Source organism: Heptranchias perlo, chromosome 24 (genome assembly GCF_035084215.1).
Source record: "Heptranchias perlo isolate sHepPer1 chromosome 24, sHepPer1.hap1, whole genome shotgun sequence".
In the NCBI taxonomy this organism is placed as follows: domain Eukaryota; kingdom Metazoa; phylum Chordata; class Chondrichthyes; order Hexanchiformes; family Hexanchidae; genus Heptranchias; species Heptranchias perlo.
This window is the reverse complement of record NC_090348.1, coordinates 45,022,005-45,044,493: the sequence shown is the minus strand read 5'-3', so window position 1 is coordinate 45,044,493 and position 22,489 is coordinate 45,022,005. Positions and strand designations below refer to the sequence as shown.

Here is a 22,489-nt window from a genome sequence, read left to right as displayed (position 1 = left end):
GAATGGTCCCCCCCGGCATAGAATGGCCCCCCCGGCATAGAATGGTTCCCCCCCCCCGGCATAGAATGGTCCCCCCCGGCATAGAATGGTCCCCCCCGGCATAGAATGGTCCCCCCGGCATAGAATGGCCCCCTGGCAAAGAATGGTCCCCCGGCAAAGAATGGTCCCCTGGCATAGAATGGTCCCCCCCGGCATAGAATGGTCCCCCCCAGCATAGAATGGTTCCCCCCCCCCCGGCATAGAATGGCCCCCTGGCATAGAATGGTCCCCCCCGGCATAGAATGGTCCCCCCCAGCATAGAATGGTTCCCCCCCCCCGGCATAGAATGGTCCCCCCCGGCATAGAATGGTTCCCCCCCCCCGGCATAGAATGGTTCCCCCCCCCCGGCATAGAATGGTTCCCCCCCTCCGGCAAAGAATGGTCCCCTGGCAAAGAATGGTCCCCCGGCAAAGAATGGTCCCCTCCAGCAAAGAATGGTCCCCCTCCGGCATAGAATGGTCCCCCCCAGCATAGAATGGTCCCCCCCGGCATAGAATGGTCCCCTGGCAAAGAATGGTCCCCCCCGGCATAGAATGGCCTCCCCGGCATGGCACCCCCCCACCCGGTCAGCTGTAGGTCTTGAGGCCACAGAGGCCAGCAACGACCAGAAGGGCAGAATATAAGGGGAAAAACAGGTGGGGAGGGGAACAGGTGTTAAACGGTAATGAAAGAGGGGGCAGGGTTGACGTCAGTGAAGGGGGAAGTGGGCGGCAATGAAGAGAGAGTGAAAGGGAAAATCAAAGGGAAAGATAAATGGATGGCAATGGAGGGAATGGGGAAAAGAGTGGTGTAAGGAAAGAAGGGAGAAGCTGGGGGCGGTGCTTTGGGGAAAGAGAGGGGAGAAGCTGGGAGCAGTGTTTTGGGGAAAGAGAGGGGAGAAGCTGGGAGCAGTGTTTTGGGGAAAGAGAGGGGAGAAGCTGGGAGCAGTGTTTTGGGGAGAGAGGGGAGAAGCTGGTCGTTATCACATCGCTGTTTGTGGGACCTTGCTGTGTGTAAATTGATTGTCGGATTTCCCATTTAACAACAGTGACTGTTCTTTTTGGCTCCGAAGTTCTTTGGGTTGTGAAAGGTGTTGTACAAAACGCAAGTTTTTCTTTCCTTCTTCTGTTATCTCTGGACGAAGAGCGGGTGATCGCGAATGGGCCGCCCATTTCAAACCTCGCCCAATTCGATTGACTTCAATGGAAAGGTAACCGGGTGAGGTGTAAACCGGGCGGCCTGGTCGCTATCACTCGTTTTTCACCTGGTGATAACAGTTAAAATTAACCCCAACATCTTGATAGTTGCCTAATGTTAGCTGCGTGCGGTCTCACTGCGTCTGAGATACGTCTTTACTCTGTTACGCAGAGCTTGCGTAACAGAGTAAAGCACATGCAAGGCTACGTGTTAGCGCACACTGTGTGAGAAGTGAACAACTGATTAGATTATCTTCTGCAAACAAAGAATGGCAGGGCATGTCCGAGTCCTGTTTGGGGAATGTGGAATGTTATATTGGGAATTGCAGTACGCCTGAGCTGCAAAAACCAAGTACACAATCTGCTTGCCTTGTGTTTTAATAGGCTGGTTTTGTTTTGACAACAATTGTGTATCTGGCGCTCCATCTGAACTTGGTCAGAGAGGAGAGGTTACGACAAACATGAAACCAAAAGAAGAACCTTCGTTAAAACCCGCGGGGAATCAGCAGGAAGGAGTCCAAACGGAAGGACAGGCTGGGCGGCTAGAAATGAGCAGGGTCAGAAGCCCATGGCAAAAGGCAGGATGTGCAGACAGGAGACCCTTTTAGCATCAACAACAACAACTTGCATTTATATAGCGCCTTTAACGTAGTAAAACGTCCCAAGGCGCTTCACAGAAGCGATTATCAAACAAAAATTGACACCGAGCCACATAAGGAGATATTAGAACAGGTGACCAAAAGCTCGGTCAAAGAGGTAGGTTTTAAGGAGCTTCTTAAAGGAGGAGAGAGAGGCGGAGAGGTTTAGGGAGGGAATTCCAGAGCTTAGGGCCCAGGCAGCCGAAGGCACGGCCGCCGATGGTGGAGCGAAGGAAATCAGGGAGGCGCAAGAGGCCAGAATTGGAGGAGCGCAGAGATCTCGGAGGGTTGTCGGGCTGGAGGAGGTTACAGGGATAGGGAGAGTGGGGGAGGCCATGGAGGGATTTGAAAACAAGTGCTACTGAATGGAACCATTTGCCACTTTAGGCATAAAGTAATAACATTCCTACATGCGGAATCTCAAGAGTAAGAAGTCACTGATTTAGGAAATGTTAAAACAAAAGCAAAATACTGCGGATGCTGGAAATCCAAAACAAAAGCAGAAAATGCTGGAAAACACTCAGCGGGTCAGGCAGTCTCTGTGGAGAGAGAAACAGAGTTAACATTTCAGGTCGATGTTAACTCTGTTTCTGTCTCCATGGGTGCCTCTTTTGGTGAACCTGTAAGGAGGCACTGAGTTCCCCAAAATCTAACAAAAGTGCCCCCTTTTAAGAGGGGCACAACTAATAAACACAAAAATCATACAAAAGGAAAACAAAATTTATCAAATTAAATCATAACATTATTTCCAGTGTCAACTAAGCACTCCAGTCCCTGCGGTGCTCATCGGCTGCGGAAGGCCTCACACCTACTGGCGGACACCAGGCGCTCCTTCTCCAGTGTAACCTGGGCACAGAGAAAGCCGTGGGACAGAGGCAGGCAGTCAGAGCGACCACCCCCCCACCACGGGCCACATCCAATAACTGGCCACCTCGGCCATGCCCAGGAGCAGACCCACGAGGAGGCCCTCCGACATTCCCGCTCCCCACCTCCGCAACCGGGCGGCCAAAGGTCAGGAGCGTGGGACTGAAGTGCAGCCAGCAGTCGAGGAGCAGGTCCTTCAAATATTGGAACCTCTCCACAGAGGCTGCTTGACCTGCTGAGTGTTTTCCAGCACTTTCCTGGCTAGAAAAGGTTGTTCGGCCTCATCCTGGCATCTGATTGTACTTTGAATGACCCCAGTGTTTCTGCCTCCATTTACCTGGTCTGGTGGATTATTCCAAAGTTTTCTCAGACCGGTCCTGAATTTCTGCCGGGACCAGAGTCACACTCCCGGGTCAGATGTGAGTGCAGTCTTGCCAAAGAGGATATCGAATGGGTTCCCGGATACACGGCTCCCAGCTCAGGTTGTGACCTTCCGAGCTCGAGAACTGTAACGAGTAAATTCTCTGCTGAACTCACAAGGTAACACCGTAAGTGTGCTGTTACGTGTATGAGTAATTACATCGAGTTACATTGAGTCTACGGTGTAGAAACAGGCCATTCGGCCCAACTGGTCCATGCTGGTGTTTATGCTCCACACGAGCCTCCTCCCTCCTGACTTTATCTCACCCTATCAGAATATCCTTCTATTCCTTTCTCCCTCATGTGCTGATCCAGCTTCCCCTCAAATGTATCTATACTATTCGCCTCAACTACTCCTTGTGGTAGCAAGTTCCACATTCTCACCACTCTCTGGGTAAAGAAGTTTCTCCTGAATTCCCTATTGGATTTATTAGTGACGATCTTATATTTATGACCTCTAGTTCTGGTCTCCCCCACAAGTGGAAACATCTTCTCTACGTCTACCCTATCAAACCCTTTCATAATCTTAAAGACCTCTATCAGGTCACCCCTCAGCCTTCTCTTTTCGAGAGAAAAGAGCCCAAGCTTGTTTAGTTTTTTCTGGTAAGTATATCCTCTCAGTTCTGATATCATCCTTGTGAATGTTTTTTGCACCTTCTTCAATGCCTCTATATCCTTTTTATAATATGGAGACCAGAACAGTGCACAATACTCCCAAGTGTGGTCCAACCAATGTTTTATACAAGTTTAACATAACTTCTCTGCTTTTCAATTCTATTCCTCTAGAAATGAACCCCGAGTGCTTGATTTGCCTTTTTTATGGCGTGCGACGCTACTTTTAGTGATTTGTGTATCTGTACCCCGAGATCCATTTGCTCCTGTATCCCGTTTAGACCCTTATTCTTCCGACCAATATGCAAGAAGATAATAATGATTCTTATTATCAAAAATAGTTTTCACTCTATGCTTAATATTCTGTGTCTATCAACAATAAATGCTTTTGAACTCTATTATTTTAAGGAATAACTTTTAAACTTATAAGTAAGAACACCTATTCTCCAACACATTAGGCGTGCAAGAAAGTATTAAAAACTAGGGAGTTAGTAACACTGGACCCAGCAAAATGGACACTCGGTAAATTTAGTTCCAGTTTTTAATACTTAACTAGCTATACATCTCCCACACCAATACTTTTGGAGTGAGCCTTTGGCTCAGTGGTAGTATTCCTGCCTCTGAGGCTAAACAGCGGAAGCAACATGCTATAGACAGAGCTAAGTGATTCCACAACCAACGGATCAGATCAAAGCTCTGCAGTCCTGCCACATCCAGTCGTGAATGGTGGTGGACAATTAAACAACTAACGGGAAGAGGAGGCTCTGTAAACATTCCCACCCTCAATGATGGCGGAGTCCAGCACGTAAGTGCAAAAGCCAAGGCTGAAGCGTTTGCAACCATCTTCAGCCAGAAGTGCCGAGTGGATGATCCATCTTGGCCTCCTCCCGATATCCCCACCATCTCAGAAGCCAGTCTTCAGCCAATTCAATTCACTCTACGTGATATCAAGAAATGGCTGAATGCACCGGATATAGCAAAGGCTATGGGCCCCGACAACATCCCGGCTGTAGTGCTGAAAACTTGTGCTCCAGAACTAGCTGCGCCTCTAGCCAAGCTGTTCCAGTACAGCTACAACACTGGCATCTACACGACAATGTGGAAAATTGCTCAGGTATGTCCTGTCCACAAAAAGCAGGACAAATCCAATCTGGCCAATTACCGCCCCATCAGTCTACACTCAATCATCGGCAAAGTGATGGAAGGCGTCATCGACAGTGCTATCAAGCGGCACTTACTCACCAATAACCTGCTCACCGATGCTCAGTTTGGGTTCCGCCAGGACCACTCAGCTCCAGACCTCATTACAGCCTTGGTCCAAACATGGACAAAAGAGCTGAATTCCAGAGGTGAGGTGAGAGTGACTGCCCTTGACATCAAGACAGCATTTGACCGAGTGTGGCACCAAGGAGCCCTAGTAAAATTGAAGTCAATGGGAATCAGGGAGAAAACTCTCCAGTGGCTGGAGTCATACCTAGCACAAAGGAAGATGGTAGTGGTTGTTGGAGGCCAAGCATCTCAGCCCCAGGGCATTGCTGCAGGAGTTCCTCAGGGCAGTGTCCTAGGCCCAACCATCTTCAGCTGCTTCATCAATGACCTTCCCTCCATTATAAGGTCAGAAATGGGGATGTTTGCTGATGATTGCACAGTGATCAGTTCCAATCGCAACCTCTCAGATAATGAAGCAGTCCGAGCCCGCATGCAGCAAGACCTGGACAACATCCAGGCTTGGGCTGATAAGTGGCAAGTAACATTCGTGCCAGACAAGTGTCAGGCAATGACCATCTCCAACAAGAGAGAGTCTAACCACCTCCCATTGACATTCAACAGCATTACCATCGCCGAATCCCTCACCATCAACATCCTGGGGGTCACCATTGACCAGAAACTTAACTGGACCAGCCATATAAATACTGTGGCTACAAAAGCAGGTCAGAGGCTGGGTATTCTGCGGCGAGTGACTCACCTCCTGACTCCACAAAGCCTTTCCACCATCTACAAGGCACAAGTCAGGAGTGTGATGGAATACTCTCCACTTGCCTGGATGAGTGCAGCTCCAACAACACTCAAGAAGCTCAACACCATCCAGGACAAAGTAGCCCGCTTGATTGGCACCCCATCCACCACCCTAAACATTCACTCCCTTCACCACCGGCGCACAGTGGCTGCGGTCTGTATCATCCACAGGATGCACTGCAGCAACTCGCCAAGGCTTCTTCGACAGCACCTCCCAAACCCACGACCTCTACCACCTAGAAGGACAAGAGCAGCAGGAACATGGGAACAACACCACCTGCACGTTCCCCTCCAAGTCACACACCATCCCGACTTGGAAATATATCGCCATTCCTTCATCGTCGCTGGGTCAAAATCCTGGAACTCCCTTCCTAACAGCACTGTGGGAGAACCGTCACCACACGGACTGCAGCGGTTTAAGGCGGCTCACCACCACCTTCTCAAGGGCAATTAGGGATGGGCAATAAATGCCGACCTCGCCAGCGACGCCCACATCCCATGAACGAATAATTAAAAAAAAGAAGGTGCAGTGTTCAAACCACACTCCAGAAAGTCCCAACAAGTGGAGACTAGAGCTCCAGCTCTGAATTCTAGATTGACATCCAGTGGGTGTGGGTGGACCCCTCTCATCATGTCGGTTGTGGGAGCCCATTAAAACCCTCCCTCCCCCCAATCGGACTATTTCCACATGGGCTGGTCTAAAGGTGGTTCTGGCAATGGAAAGAACGTTGACATCGTGGCCTGTGAATCATCACACTGTTCTCCAAGGGAAGAGTGTGAAAGTGCAACAATCTATACATTTTAAACAATTACAAGCACTTTTTGGCAAATTGATTATCCGAGGTGAAACAGATAAATGTTTATCAATGAACTATCCAAAAATCGGGTTACAAGTGTGAGCCATGTCTCTCACCCCATTTACTTTAGTTTGGATCTGAGTTGAATCTGATTGATGTAGCACTTAGTGCTGGAACATTGTACGTCTCTCTCCTCCTTTAAGACGCTACTTAAAACCTACGTCTTTGACCAAGACCTGGTCCTAATATCTCCTTATGTGGCTCGGTGTCAAATTTTGTTTGATAATCGCTCCTATGAAGCGCCTTGGGACATTTTACTATGTTAAAGGCACTATATAAATCCAAGTTGTTGTGTTATATTACAGAGTGACACATGAAAGATATTCTGACAGCAACAATTCAAATCAATCTATTTATGAGAGCCCACTTCCTTCCTATGGAGCTAGCAACAAGATGTGGAATGTTTTTACAAAGTAAATCTACGTAATGTCGACGATAATCTTAATACAAAACGGCCTCAAATTGGAAAGTAGTCCCATATACCTTGCTTCTGCCTTAATACAGTGTTCCCCTTAGTATAGTTCCGGCAGCCACTAATTTATATTACTTGATTTATATTTCCCCAGCCCACCAAGCCAAACTTTCCCCTACGGTTCCCCCCTGCCCTAGCCCTGAACTCACCTCTTTCTCTAGTTTCTCTCCCATCTCTCCTCATGGCCTCTCCGAGCTTATCTAATCAATGAGACCCACCTCCTGCTCCCTCTCCTCAGATTCTGTCTGTTCCACCCCTTCAAATCTGCCGTTGTCACCCCCCTCCTCAAAAAATCCACCCTTGACCCATCAACTACCGCTCCATCTCCAACCTCCCTTTCCTCTCTAAAGTCCTTGAACATTTTGTTGTCTCCCAAATCTGTGTCCATCTTTCCCGCAACTCCATGTTTGAATCCCTCTAATCAGGTTTCCGCCCCTGCCACAGAACTGAAACGGCCCTTATCAAAGTCACAAATGACATCCTCTGTGACTGTGACCATGGTAAACTATCCCTCCTCATCCTTCTCCACCTGTCTTCAGCCTTTGACAGGGTTGACCACTCCATCCTCCTCCAACGCCTCTCCGTTGTCCAGCTGGGTGGGACTGGTTCCATTCTTATCTATCCAGTCATAGCCAGAGAATTACCTGCAGTGGCTTCTTTTCCTGCTCCCACACTGTTACCTCTGGAGCCCCCCAAAGATCTATCCTTGGTCCCTTCTTATTTCTCATCTACATGCTGCCCCTCGGCGACATTATCCGAAAACATGTCAGATTCCACATGTACGCTGACGACACCCAGCTCCACCTCACCACCCCTCTCTCGACCCCTCCACTGCCTCTGATTTGTCACGTTGCTTGTCCGACATCCAGGACTGGATGAGCAGAAAGTTTCTCCAATGAAATATTGGGAAGACCAAAGCCATTGTCTTTGGTCCCCACCACAAACTCCATTCCCTAGCCACTGACTCCATCCCTCTCCCTGGCCACTGTCTGAGACTGAACCAGACTGTTCCGAAGCTCAGCACCCTGTTTGACTCTGAGCTGAGCTTCTGATCCCATATCCTCTCCAGCATCAAGACCGCCTACTTCTACCTCCGTAATATCGGCCATCTCCGCTCCTGCCTCAAACCATCTGCTGTTGAAACCCTTTGTTACCTCCAGACCTGACTATTCCAATGCTCCCCCGGCCAGCCTCCCACCTTCTACCCTCCGTAAACTTGAGCTCATCCAAAACTCTGCTGCCCATATCCTAACTCGCACCAAGTCCCGTTCACCCATCGCCCCTGTGCTCGCTGACCTACATCGGCTCCCGGTCCGGGAACGCCTCGATTAAAAAATTCTCATCTTTGTTTTCAAATCCCTCCATGGCCTCAACCCTCCCTATGTCTGGAACCTCCTCTAGCCCTAAGCTCTGAAGTTCCCTCCCTAAACCTCTCCGCCTCTCTACCTCTCTCTCCTCCTTTAAAATGCTCCTTAAAACCTACCTCTTTGACCAAGCTTTTGGTCACCTGTCCTAATATCTCCTTATGTGGCTCGGTGTCAAATTTTGTTTGATAATCGCTCCCGTGATGTCCTGTGGGACATTTTACTGTGTTCAAAGTGCAATATAAATGTAAATTGTTGTTGACTAACTGCTTCTCGGCTTTCTGATGTGAAAGATACAGTTCTCCCATTGTTAGCAGTTGGTTTTCCTTGTTGCTGTTTAAGTTGCTTAGAAACTTGAAGTGAGGACGCCTTTGTAGGACACAATTATGCAATGGCTACACCCTTGCTGCCATGGCTACGCCCTCGGTTACAAGATTGAGTAACGCCAAAGAAGTGACTACCTGAAAAAATAAAATCGGAGTCTTTGGCGTGGGAGCGATTTACATGGGATTGAAAGTAGGAGGTTTAATGAGGTTGTCACACGTTTTTCACAAGGCTTCCAAACAGCTGAGAAAATTGTGACTTGCTGAACATAGCGTGAATCAATGGTTGGGCCTACTGGCTGGATCCATTGATGTCTCTCTGACACGCCATCCACGTGAATAGATGTGCTTACAGAGTGCACTATTATTGAATTGGCTCTATTCTTTCAGCCTTTGTAAAGATTAAAAATCATAGAATCATAGAATGGTTACAGCACAGAAGGAGGCCATTCGGCCCAACGAGACCGTGCCGGCTCTTTGCATGTATAGAGCATTGAGCAATCCAGCTAGTCCCACTCTCCTGCCCTTTCCCCATATCCCTGAATTTTTTTTTTCTTTCAAGGACTTATCCAGTTCCCTTTTGAAGGCCATGATTGAATCTGCCTCCACCACCCCCTCAGGCACTGCATTCCAGATCATAGCTACTCACTGCCTAAAAAATGTTTTTCCTCATGTCGCCTCTGGCTCTTTTGCCAATCACCTTAAATCTGTGTCCTCTGGTTCTCGATCCTTCCGCCTTTGTCAAGACAGTGATTTCAAATGCCTTTGAAATATCCGCCAGCCTTTGCCAAGGCTGTGGATGGAAAAAGGAAGGAAAGGCGTGCCAGGCAAAAATAAAGTCAAGATTAAACCCAATGTGGAGTTACAAAATGGAGCTTGTGGGCAAATAATGGACTGGCACACCACCCAACCTGTCTAATGGCTGGCAACGTCGCATTGCTGCCGCAAGATCTGGGTACAAGGAATGTTGCCCCATTTGGCAATCTAAGGTACCTTTCTCGGAGGTCAGCAGTGCAACTGGCCTATTAGATGTTGGCAGCCAAGCTTAATGCTCTATACAGTAAATGGACACCACCTACTCTGCCCTGTACTCTCAGGGACTCTTCCACCCATGGACACCACCTACTCTGCCCTGTACTCTCAGGAACTCTTCCACCCATGGACACCATCTACTCTGCCCTGTACTCTCAGGAACTCTTCCACCCATGGACACCATCTACTCTGCCCTGTACTCTCAGGGACTCTTCCACCCATGGACACCATCTACTCTGCCCTGTACTCTCAGGGACTCTTCCACCCATGGACACCATCTACTCTGCCCTGTACTCTCAGGGACTCTGCCACCCATGGACACCATCTACTCTGCCCTGTACTCTCAGGAACTCTTCCACCCATGGACACCATCTACTCTGCCCTGTACTCTCAGGGACTCTTCCACCCATGGACACCATCTACTCTGCCCTGTACTCTCAGGGACTCTTCCACCCATGGACACCATCTACTCTGCCCTGTACTCTCAGGAACTCTTCCACCCATGGACACCATCTACTCTGCCCTGTACTCTCAGGGACTCTTCCACCCATGGACACCATCTACTCTGCCCTGTACTCTCAGGGACTCTTCCACCCATGGACACTATCTACTCTGCCCTGTACTCTCAGGGACTCTTCCACCCATGGACACCATCTACTCTGCCCTGTACTCTCAGGAACTCTTCCACCCATGGACACCATCTACTCTGCCCTGTACTCTCAGGGACTCTTCCACCCATGGACACCATCTACTCTGCCCTGTACTCTCAGGGACTCTTCCACCCATGGACACCATCTACTCTGCCCTGTACTCTCAGGAACTCTTCCACCCATGGACACCATCTACTCTGCCCTGTACTCTCAGGGACTCTTCCACCCATGGACACTATCTACTCTGCCCTGTACTCTCAGGGACTCTTCCACCCATGGACACTATCTACTCTGCCCTGTACTCTCAGGGACTCTTCCACCCATGGACACTATCTACTCTGCCCTGTACTCTCAGGGACTCTTCCACCCATGGACACTATCTACTCTGCCCTGTACTCTCAGGGACTCTTCCACCCATGGACACTATCTACTCTGCCCTGTACTCTCAGGGACTCTTCCACCCATGGACACTATCTACTCTGCCCTGTACTCTCAGGGACTCTGCCACCCATGGACACTATCTACTCTGCCCTGTACTCTCAGGAACTCTTCCACCCATGGACACCATCTACTCTGCCCTGTACTCTCAGGGACTCTTCCACCCATGGACACTATCTACTCTGCCCTGTACGCTCAGGAACTCTGCCACCCCGGAAAAGTTCTGTGCTCTGTTGAGTTGGTGCCTCCTTTTCATTTGACAAGGGGTGAATCAATTGCCCCTAGCAGCAAAATATAGCACGGCCAGGGCAGGATGAAAATCCAAAAATTAAAAATAACCAGAGCAGAGCAGGTTGGGGCTAGAATAGCCTGGGACCTAACAATTGGGTGCAGTGACATTCGAAAAATAGAGAGATGTAACTCGGCAACAGGAAAGAGGTAACATTCATCCCTCCATCCATCCCTCCCTCCCTCCTTCCATCCCTCCCTCCCTTCAGATCTAAAATCGGGGCAAGGATCTTGGTTGCAGATATTTATTTATTTATACTTGGTGTCAGCAGGGAAAATCTTCACGGCCAGAGGAAGAGATATATAAAAACACCACTAAAGTATACATAGTCCAATGCTGCATCCCAAACTTACTCATCACCAACTGCCTAATCCAGGTCCCTATGGGAAGGGCTTTGGCAACCATAAGGCAGATTTCCCTGTGTACTTGGTGGTGACAGGTTGGCTCCCTCCCTCTCTGCAAACTCTTCCCTGTTTGCCACAAATCCAGTTCACAATCTGTTGAGTCATACCAGTAACAGCTGAATTAAATTTCCATTTCTCAGGAGCTGTGTGTTGTAAAGTTAACTTCTTGTGAGCTGGTTTTATCTTGATATTATTTTAATATCGTTTACATCGAAATCCTTCTATGACCAAATAATCAGAAATCCTCAAACATGAGAGTCTGTCTCTGTTTCTATGTTTTTCTTGCTATCTCACAGCTGTAAAATAATGTCAACATTCTGATTCCCAACTAGCAACTAAACACAAGTGATAATTAGAGCTTTCAAGATTCAACTTTTTTTTATTTAATAAAAGGATTCAAATTAAGATGAGAGAGACAAGTGTCTGGCTGAGTTTGGTAGTTGTTAGTAATTAGAATGTTAACATTTTCTAACTATCATTAAACCTACCATTAAATGGCTTTCTATCTACTTTCAGCTACAGGATGCTGCTGTGCCTCCTCGAAATTGGGTACATTGCACATGCTCAGACTGCATAACATGCACTCAGTTAACAGAGTCACAGCTCTGTGTAACATTATCAATTGTAAACAATTTTACAACACCAAGTTATAGTCCAGCAATTTTATTTTAAATTCACAAGCTTTCGGAGGCTTCCTCCTTCGTCAGGTGAACATCGTTCACCTGACGAAGGAGGAAGCCTCCGAAAGCTTGTGAATTTAAAATAAAATTGCTGGACTATAACTTGGTGTTGTAAAATTGTTTACAATTGTCAACCCCAGTCCATCACCGGCATCTCCACATCATAACATTATCAAGTCCAAGTCAATGCTTTTGGGAGAGACTGAGTCCTTCAAGTAGAAACTTTAACAAAGGCATTAAAAGATGCAGAAGACAATTCAATGGATATATTTAACCATGTTATTGTGAAACATGTAACTTTCTGATTGTTTTTATTTTGTTTAAACCCCTTTTTTGGACATTAGAAGTTTCAATTGCTGAGGGAAAAAAATGGCTAGTGAAAAACGTTACAGATAACATTTTGGGCGATTTGCGAGCAATAGATAATACCGTGCTATCTAATGGTCTGAACTTGAAATTACTCATTGACTGCGGACAGTTGACATAGGCCTTTGCCATTTTAAATGTGAAAACAGGAATTTAGAATAGCAGAAGTTAACTCAAAAGTGTGACTGAAAGTGTGATAATAGGAAGTGAGGTTTTATAGACAGGAAGTACATGCAGACAGAAGATTTTTAATAAGATTTATAAAATATATTTAGGTTTAATGATAGTTAGAAAATGTTAACATTCTAATTACTAACAACTACCAAACTCAGCTAGACACTTGGCTCTCTCATCTTAATTTGAATCCTTTTATTAAATAAAAAAATATAAAAACAGATGGAGAGGAATGGTGTACAATCTCAGTGTTAATTTGACATTTCTAAGTTAAAGTTTATGACACAATCTTAACCTTTTGATTGCGTTTCCACCTTGTAACTTGCTAACTTTCTTACCCATTATTTCATATTTACATCCTTAGGAATTCCCAAAGCACTGCACAACCAATGGATTACTTTTTTAAAATTCAGTCACAGTGTTAGAAAGAAACAAAGAAAGAATTCACATTTATATAGCGTCTTTCACAACCACAGGATGTCCCAAATGCTTTACAGCCAATGAAATACTTTTAGAAGTGTAGTCCCTGTTGTAACGTAAGAAACACGGCAGCCAATTTTATGAATAGCAAGCTCCCACAAATAGCAATGTGATAATGGCCAGATAATCTGTTTTAGTGATATTGGTTGAGGGATAAATATTGGCCAGGACACCAGGGAGAACTCCCCTGTTACATAGGCAAATGTTGACAAGAAGATCCAGCAAATAGCAAATGAATGAAAGCCCGCATAATTTGTTTTTGGTTGTGTTAGTTGAGAGAGGAGTGTCGATCGAGGAACAAGAGAACTCTATGCTTCTCGTCGAATAGTCTTTATGTGCAGCTTTTTTTTTTATTCGTTCACGGGATGTGGGCGTCGCTGGCGAGGCCAGCATTTATTGCCCATCCCGAATTGCCCACGAGAAGGTGGTGGTGAGCCGCCTTCTTGAACCGCTGCAGTCCGTGTGATGACGGTTCTCCCACAGTGCTGTTAGGAAGGGAGTTCCAGGATTTTGACCCAGCGACGATGAAGGAACGGCGATATATTTCCAAGTCGGGATGGTGTGTGACTTGGAGGGGAACGTGCAGGTGGTGTTGTTCCCATGTGCCTGCTGCTCTTGTCCTTCTAGGTGGTAGAGGTCGCGGGTTTGGGAGGTGCTGTCGAAGAAGCCTTGGCGAGTTGCAGCAGTGCATCCTGTGGATGGTACACACTGCAGCCACTGTGCGCCGGTGGTGAAGGGAGTGAACGTTTAGGGTGGCGGATGGGGTGCCAATCAAGCGGGCTGCTTTATCTTGGATGGTGTCGAGCTTCTTGAGTGTTGTTGGAGCTGCACTCATCCAAGCAAGTGGAGAATATTCCATCACACTCCTGACTTGTGCCTTGTAGATGGTGGAAAGGCTTTGTGGAGTCAGGAGGTGAGTCACTCTCCGCAGAATACCCAGCCTCTGACCTGCTCTCGTAGCCACAGTATTTATATGGCTGGTCCAGTTAAGTTTCTGGTCAATGGTAACCCCCAGGATGTTGATGGTGGGGGATTTGGCGATGGTAATGCCGTTGAATGTCAATGGGTGGTGGTTAGACTCTCTCTTGTTGGAGATGGTCATTGCCTGGCATTTATCTGGCGCGAATGTTACTTGCCACTTATGAGCCCAAGCCTGGATGTTGTCCAGGTCTTGCTGCATGCGGGCTCGGACTGCTTCGTTATTTGAGGGGTTGCGAATGGAACTGAACACCGTGCAGTCATCAGCGAACATCCCCTTTTCTGACCTTATGATGGAGGGAAGGTCATTGATGAAGCAGCTGAAGACGGTTGGGCCTAGGACACTGCCCTGAGGAACTCCTGCAGCTAAGCAGTCAGACATTGCTTCGGTTTGACGTCACATCCAAAACATGGCACCTCGAACAGTCCAGCGGTCCCTCAGCGCTCTGATGAAGTGGCAGCTAAGATAACGGGGGTAATTTTCAACTGGGTGGTAACCTGGCGGAGCAGATCATGTACCTGTTGGAGAGCCCGACGGAGTTTCGTTCCATGGATTTTAATGGGCGGGCGATCCACCAGGTTACTGCCCAGGTGGTGAGGGTGAAAATTACCGCCAGTCTGTGAAGTGTCTAGAGCCCTTAATCTTCTGAAACAATAGTTCTAACCAACTGTACCATGCTGAGGCACTGAAGAGGACTGAAGATCTCTCTCCGACTTTGATGCTAAGAATGATACTTGAATTACAAGTATAGAATCATACAGCACAGAAGGAGGCCATTCGGCCCATCGTGCCTGTGCCAGCTCTTTGAAAGAGCTATCCAATTAGTCTCACTCCTCCTGTTCTTTCCCCATAGCTCTGTAAATTTTTCCTTTTCAAGTATTTATCCAATTCCCTCTATTACTATAGTTACTATTGAATCTGCTTCCACCATCTTTTCAGGAAGTGCATTCCAGATCACAACAACTCACTGCGTAAAGAAATTCTCCCCATCTCCCCTCGGGGTCTTTTGCCAATTACCATAAATCAGTGTCCTCTGGTCACTGACTGATATAAGTCCAGGTGGCAAAACTATATGAATTTCCAATGCTCACAGCGTGTGACCTCGGGTGAAACTTTTAAAGCATTGCGTGCCTTTTACACACTAGTCTCTGTAGTTGGGAGTACAGGCTAAGCTCCAAAATCACAGTCCTGCACACCCTTCCTTTCCCGTTTCAGTATTGAAACAAAAACTTGTCAAACTGAGTCATCAAGAACTAGAGAATTGTATACCAGCATAAACTGTAACCTCAAATAATACTTGCCATGGAGGAGGTACTGAGTCACCAGTTGGGGGGGGGGGGGGTGGCAATCAACAAGAAATTCCCTTAGTTTTGTTAAATCAGACGCCAAGAGACTTCATGGGGTCTGGAGCCAATGTTGACAACTCCCAAAGACTCCCATCCAATTGTACACCACTGTGTCCCCAGGTCTGCCGATAGATATGATTCTGTATTTACGACTACATCGGGCTGTTGCTCGACTAATTCTGTGGGACAGCTCTCCCAACATGGGCACCAGCCCTCAGATGTTAGCGATGAAGACTTTGCAGGTTTGACTAGGCTGGGATTGCTTTAGTCCTGACACGATGCCTGGGTCATTGCCAATAGGTCTGTCCCATTTTCTTCTACTTATTGGAATTTTGTAGCAACATTTTACAACTGGATGGTTTACCAGGCCACTTCAGAGAGCGTCAAGAGTTAACCACATAGTGTGGGCTGGAGTCACATGCAAGCCAGAACAGGGACGGATGGCAGGCTCCCCTGCCTGAAGGACATACACACTTATTCCATCACAGATAAAATACACACAAGTCTTTCTCTACCTTTTGGGGATCATTGCCTCCGATCCAAACATTGGTTTCTTTCTGGTAAGAGTGGATGTGTTTTGTGATTATATCAGCTTCTCGATCATTGTGGATGGAAGTGAGATGACCTTTATTTCTATGTGATGTACAATCAAACTAGAAGAAGGGGAGAAGAATTAAGAATTGCATCCTGGACTTTCAAGGCAACATCTACCGCTCTGATTTGTGGCGTCACCATAACTGAATTCTGTCCTGCACACTCAGGATTTATTCAGAAATACCATTTATTTGGTGTTTCAGCTAAACTGTGAAGCAGGGAACGCCTTGCTTTCTCCTTGTGTGGCTCAGTCAAATTTTGTTGAATTATGCTCCTGTGAAACGGCTTGGGGTGTTTTACTACGTTAAAAGGCGCTATATAACTGCAAGTTGCTGTTGTTGTTGCTGCATTAGAGCCCACAAAGAGTGCCCCCTAAGATATGGTCGCTGTACGCTGCAACGGGGACAAAACATGGAACCACCATCAGAGGATTGACCTTCAGCATGATGACGAGGGAGAGGACACCAATAACATCGAGGCTCCGACATTTGCCTGCGGCCAGAACTGTTCAGCGGTGCCTTGAAGAGATCTTCAGTTGAACAATCGTGGTCTCGCAAATAAGAACAGAGAGACACTGGTCTGCAAATTACAATGATTGTTTTATTATTGTGGTGGGTAATCTTATCATTATTTCATATTCATTTTGTACACAGAACACTCAGAAACAGGCAAAGCACTAAATTACATAAAATTACATAGAATGTACAGCACAGAAATAGACCATACAGCCCAACAGGTCCATGCCAGTGTTTACGCTCCATGTGAGCCTCCTCCCACCCATCTTCATCTAACCCTATCAACATATCCTTCTTTTCCTTTCTCCCTCATGTGCTTATTTAGTTTCCCCTTAAATGGATCTATGCTATTTGCCTCAACTACTCCTTGTGGTAACGAGTTCCACATTTTTTCTGAGTGAAGACGTTTCTCCTGAATTCCCTATTGGATTTATTAGTGACTATATTATGTTTATGACCTCTAGTTCTGGTCTCTCCCACAAATGGAGTCATTTCCTAGTACCTAAATACACGATTTTTAAAACAAATTGTTTCTTGTATTTTGTCACTTCTCATGGTCCTTATTCTCTTGTCGATATATAAACATGGTACAATACTCTTTACCACATAGATTAGCCTTAATTTCTTGATTGGTATTATTTTAACTCCAGTATTAACCTCTTTTCTTTAAACGGTTTAATGCCTGCGTTTAAGTAACGTCCATTGGGAAATCTAGGCCACTGACCCTTGCTGCTTGCAGTTTAAAGACTCCTGACCAAATAACTAAACCAATAATTATTGTCAATATCCAGCACCAATAGTGATTGTGCGTCTGAAGTCACTCTAGGCAAAGTAATTATTAATAACCTTCTATAACTGCCAGTAAAAGCAATGAAAATGGACATGGTATGGATCCATTTTAAATTCATTGTATACAATCCGAGAAAATCACATTTATAATCAATATGAAGGAAGAAGTTTCATTTATAAAACATCTCATTACTTCTTCAATGCCTCTGGCATCTCACATAAAATCATCAACAACAACTTGCATTTATATAGCGCCTTTAACGTAGTAAAAACGTCCCAAGGCGCTTCACAGGAGTGTTATCAAACAAAGTTTGACACATATGGAGGGCAGGTGACAAAAAGCTTAGTAAAGGAGGGTCTTAAAGGAGGAGAGGGAGGTAGAGAGGCAGAGAGGTTTAGGGGGGGATTTCCAGAGTTGAGGGCCTAGACAGCTGATAGCACGGCCGCCAATGGTGGAGTGATTAAAATCAGGGAAATGCAAGAGGCAAGAATTGGAGGAGCGCAGAGATCTCAGAGGGTTGTAGGGTTGGAGGAGGTTCCAGAGATAGGCAGGGGCGAGGCCATTTGAAAACAAGGATCATACTTTTTTAATTGAGGCGTTGCCAGACTGGGAGCCAATGTAGGTCAGCGAGCTCAGGGGTGATGGATGAACAGGACTTGGTGCGAGTTAGGATATGGGCAGCAGAATTTTGGATGAGCTGAAGTTTCTGGAGGGTGCAAGGTGGGAGGCCGGCCAGGGGAGCATTGGAATAGTTGAGTCTGGAGGTAACAAAGGCACGGATGAGGGATTCAGCAGCAGATGAGCTGAGACAGGGGCGGAGACGGGCGATGTTACGGAGGTGGAAGTAGGAATAATCATAGAACCATACAGCACAGAAGGAGGCCATTCGGCCCATCGTGTCTGTGCCGGCTCTTTGAAAGAGCTACCAATTAGTTCCACTCTCTTGCTCTTTCCCCATAGAGATGCAAATTTTCCCTTTCAAGAATATATCCAATTACCTTTTGAAAGTTACTATTGAATCTGCTTCCACCACCCTTTCAGGCAGCGCGTTCCAGATCTTCACAACTCGACGTATAGAAAAAAATTCTTCTCCTCTCCCCTCTTGTTCTTTTGCCAATTACCTTAAATCTGTGTCCTCTGGTTACCGACCCCTCTGCCACTGGAAACAGTTTCTCCCTATTTACTATATCAAAACCCCTCATACTTGTTCAAGTATATTTGATACCATTATATAGGGAAACATGGCAGCCAATCTGTGCACAACAAGATCCCACTGACGGCAAATGAGATAAATGAGCAATTATTCTATTTTTGGTGGTGTTGGTTGAGAGAGGAATACTAGCTCGGGCACTGCAAGAACGCCCTCCTTTTTTTTTTAATCATGCAATGAGATCTTTTATGCCCACCTTAATCAGGACCTTGGTTTAACGTCTCATCTGAGTCAGTGCAGCACTCCCTCAGGACTGAATTGAAGTGAAAGCCAGAACCCACAACCTTCTGACAGACAGGCGAAAGTGACCCCCCACCCCTCCCTGTGATTTTGAGGCCCCAGCATCATTAAAATCTGGCAGGCGAACCGTGGGACACCTGGATTGTAGCCTTAAAATCAGGCCGGGGTGGTCCCCAGCCAGGGGACAATTCCCGAATCTAGAGAGCTTTGGAAAATTATGACAGATGCATCTGCAATTTTCCCACCAGTTTCCAGTTTCTTTTAATCCCAAGGGTGGAAACCATCAGGTCCTGGAGACTTGTCTACCTTAAGTCCCATTATTTTCTGCATTGCCATTTTTTAAACTTATATTAAATCTACTAAGTTCCTTCCCTTGACTTATTTTTAGGTTCCTTTGTACCTTTGATTCCTCTCGGCCAAAATACATGAAGTCCATCTCATGTGTCTCAGTATACTGGTCCACTGCTGAAAGATTGGGTCCCCATCCAGCACCAGGACCAGGACTGGGAGCTCCCTGCTTATCCCTCAGCCCATCATTTGCCTTGTACCGGGGTCGGGGGGCGGGAAGGGGTGGACAGAAGTTTCACCCCTTACAGGATCAATCACAAACTGGCCGAGACGGCGGGCACCCAAAGTTAGGCCAGGAAATCGGTAGAACCCCCATGGAATTTCAAAGAGCCTAAGTGAATAACGACACATTGGTTATAGTGTGAGAACAGAAGATGATTCGAGGAAAAACATGTATTGTCAATATCTTTTGGAGATTGTCCAGCTCTCACAAAGACATCTTGTTCCATAAGGATTATATTTCCCAGGGCATGGCCTAGTCCCAACCCATTTTAAGTCCTCACTGAGCCATTGCCTGCTATCAACAGTGGACCTCATCAGTACAACATCCCCATGCTGAATATTGTTCCCTATACATAAAGAGAATGTATCTGAAGAGCAGTCCCCTCTTCTTGCAGCTGAGAAGATAAAAAATCTTTCCCAAGTACAAGATTGCAATCTGGGACTATCAACGCTGCCTGGACAAGATCTGGTTTTGCACCATCTGCCTCCAGGTTCACAACTCAACCACTCAGCCATCGCTTGGGAATATATAGCAATCTCATCACCATGGCGAATGGGCCCGCCTCTCAATGACTTTATGGTAAACCTCTCATATGGACATCCATGGGCCCATTCATGTGGCTCCATTTCACTCCCTGGACAAGGGCGGGTCATGCATTTATACCAAATTGGACAATACTGGCACTGGCAACTCAGCCAGTGGTTTTCTGTGCAGGAGGCTTTGAGGGCTATGGTGTCACCCGATTGGATTATTTCAGGACACTTTGGTCCGAACTCATCGTCTCCATTCCAACAGTCGTTATTCCCATCACACAACTGCGACTGATGGATACATCTTCCATTTGAACATCTATAATTTCCATCCTTTGACAAACAACACTTCTTGTTGATGCAGGTCTTTTCCTGCCTCGACATTGAGCCACAGTAGCTCGTCCCATGGTTAACACACCCACGTGTACGATTCTGTATACCGATACCGCAGGTAACGGAACAGGAACTCCAGCTTCCCCACATGGCCCACTGGTAATTGCACTTTGGAATCGCGCTCCACACAAGCTTACCATCTTTCCTGACACACTGCACCGAACTGGGAGAAGGGACCTTGTGATCGGAGCAGCTAAGCTGGACCTTCATATTTTCATAACTAAGCTTCTCAGAACAGTAATTTTCAATTAATCCTGGGGCTATTAGAGATGGGCAACTGGTCTTTTTCCAATAATTATGAAAGTTGCGCTGCCGAGTGCTGAAATCCTGAGTAAAGGTCTCAAGACTTGTAATTGCTATCTTATTTCCTTTCTCTATCCCCCATTTTTTATAGGTTAATAAGGCTTCACCAACGGCCTCATCAAGGTAAGCCAGATTTGTTTTCAAATTGTTTACTGCAGTGGAATAGGCTTGAGTGCATGCATTGTTATACTTAGAGACATAATTTCTCTTGAAGGTGTTAAAAAAATCCTCTCCTTTTAAGTCTGCTATCCCTTCGCCAAGTAAAATTCCTCTCAGTCTAAAAAGAATATAATTCTCAGAATTAAACTGCAAGAAGTTTTCCAACAACTTTCCAAAAGTATCAAAATTCTTCCTTCCTTGTCTTAAGTCAATGAAAAGATGCAAGATATAGCTGGCCTTGTACAGTATCTCCGAGTGTTTAACCAAGGTCTGTGTGTGTGTTATAGCATCGTTTATGTTTTTCAAACCAGTTTTCAATCCATTCTGTAGTTCAAAGTAAATGTCCACTACACTAGGTATCCCATTAACAGCCATAAATTCTGTTCGCAGTGTGGCTAAATGTTTTAAAATCACATTGTTGAAAACAATTTCTCTCTCACATGTCTCACCAGCATACATCGCATGACAGATACACATGAACTGGTTTGTATCAGGGACAGGGTAACACTGTCCGTGTCCATTACAGACCTGCGGTTGACCACACATATCTTTCCGTGCCTCAACATCAACTGCAACCCAGTCCCAGTGCAAGCTCACCGTTGCGGTTAAATTATCCTTAATACATTGTAGGTTTAAAGTGTGTGGGCAGCGTTTCTTGATCAGGATATTCTGTGAAGCAGAGACATGATTATCATTACACTGATCACAACGCAGGTAGGGCACTCGTGTTTTGGCTAGACTGAGGTCAATGCAGCTTAAGTGGTCATTGATGTCCTGCCATGTTACCAGGATGTTTCTCTTCTGCTTACCAATGTTCGTAATAGTCAAATAGTTGGAGCCTTGTCTTCCCAATCCTGAAATGCAGGACGATTCACCAATCTTCTTAAACTCAGCGACTCCCCAGGCATACCAGGGATACAGGTGTGTCAGTCTCTGTGATATAAGCTGTACCAAGACCTCAGAATAGGGGAGAACGTTTTTCTCCAGTATCTTTTCCACTTCTTTCTTTCCATTTCTGATTGTGTTTTTCTTGCAGGAATAGACACGTTTTTGGAACTCTTGGCGCATTTTGAAGAGATACTTTTTTACTATTTCATACGAGCCCTTGGCGCGAGCATTCTCGCCCTTGAAGTAGTAATAAGTCAAAGTCTGCTGTGCAGCACTTGTCATCAGGCCTTTCAGAATGATCATTAAACCTGCAAAAGATGATTTTAACGTGATCAAAGGAAACAAAATAAGGAAAAAATAGACATTTTAATCCTCAACATAAAGAGACTCTCTCTCATTCCCTGTATGTGTCTCTTCTATCTCTCTCTTTCTATAACACACACATTTCCATTTTCATTATGATTTGTCTTGTACAGCACTATTCCGTGACTGATGCATGTGAACTAGCCCAAGAGTTCAATGGATAAATGCACCATTGGGGGTAGATCTTGACTTTGTGCGATAGTGTAAAACAGGTGATAGTGAAACAGGAAGGATTCAGATTCTGGTCGAGTCCATGATCGCTATTACAGCTGCCAGTATGTCCATTTCACTGGTGATATTCTTGGCTTGGTTGCA

The 22,489-nt window shown here is 46.1% G+C and overlaps 1 protein-coding gene across 1 annotated transcript in view; it reads right to left on the bottom strand.

The window, feature by feature from the left end:
* Positions 1-2,635: 2,635 nt before the first annotated feature.
* Positions 2,636-22,489, bottom strand: part of LOC137341794 (SE-cephalotoxin-like) — a 35,190-nt gene continuing 15,336 nt past the window's right edge. Inside the window, exons 6-8 of the mRNA XM_068005296.1 lie at positions 20,202-22,119; positions 19,562-19,646; positions 2,636-2,698 (exon numbers count right to left, since the gene is read on the bottom strand). Of these exons, the coding sequence (XP_067861397.1) occupies positions 2,636-2,698; positions 19,562-19,646; positions 20,202-22,119 (2,066 nt within the window). The remainder of the gene's footprint in view (positions 2,699-19,561; positions 19,647-20,201; positions 22,120-22,489) is intronic.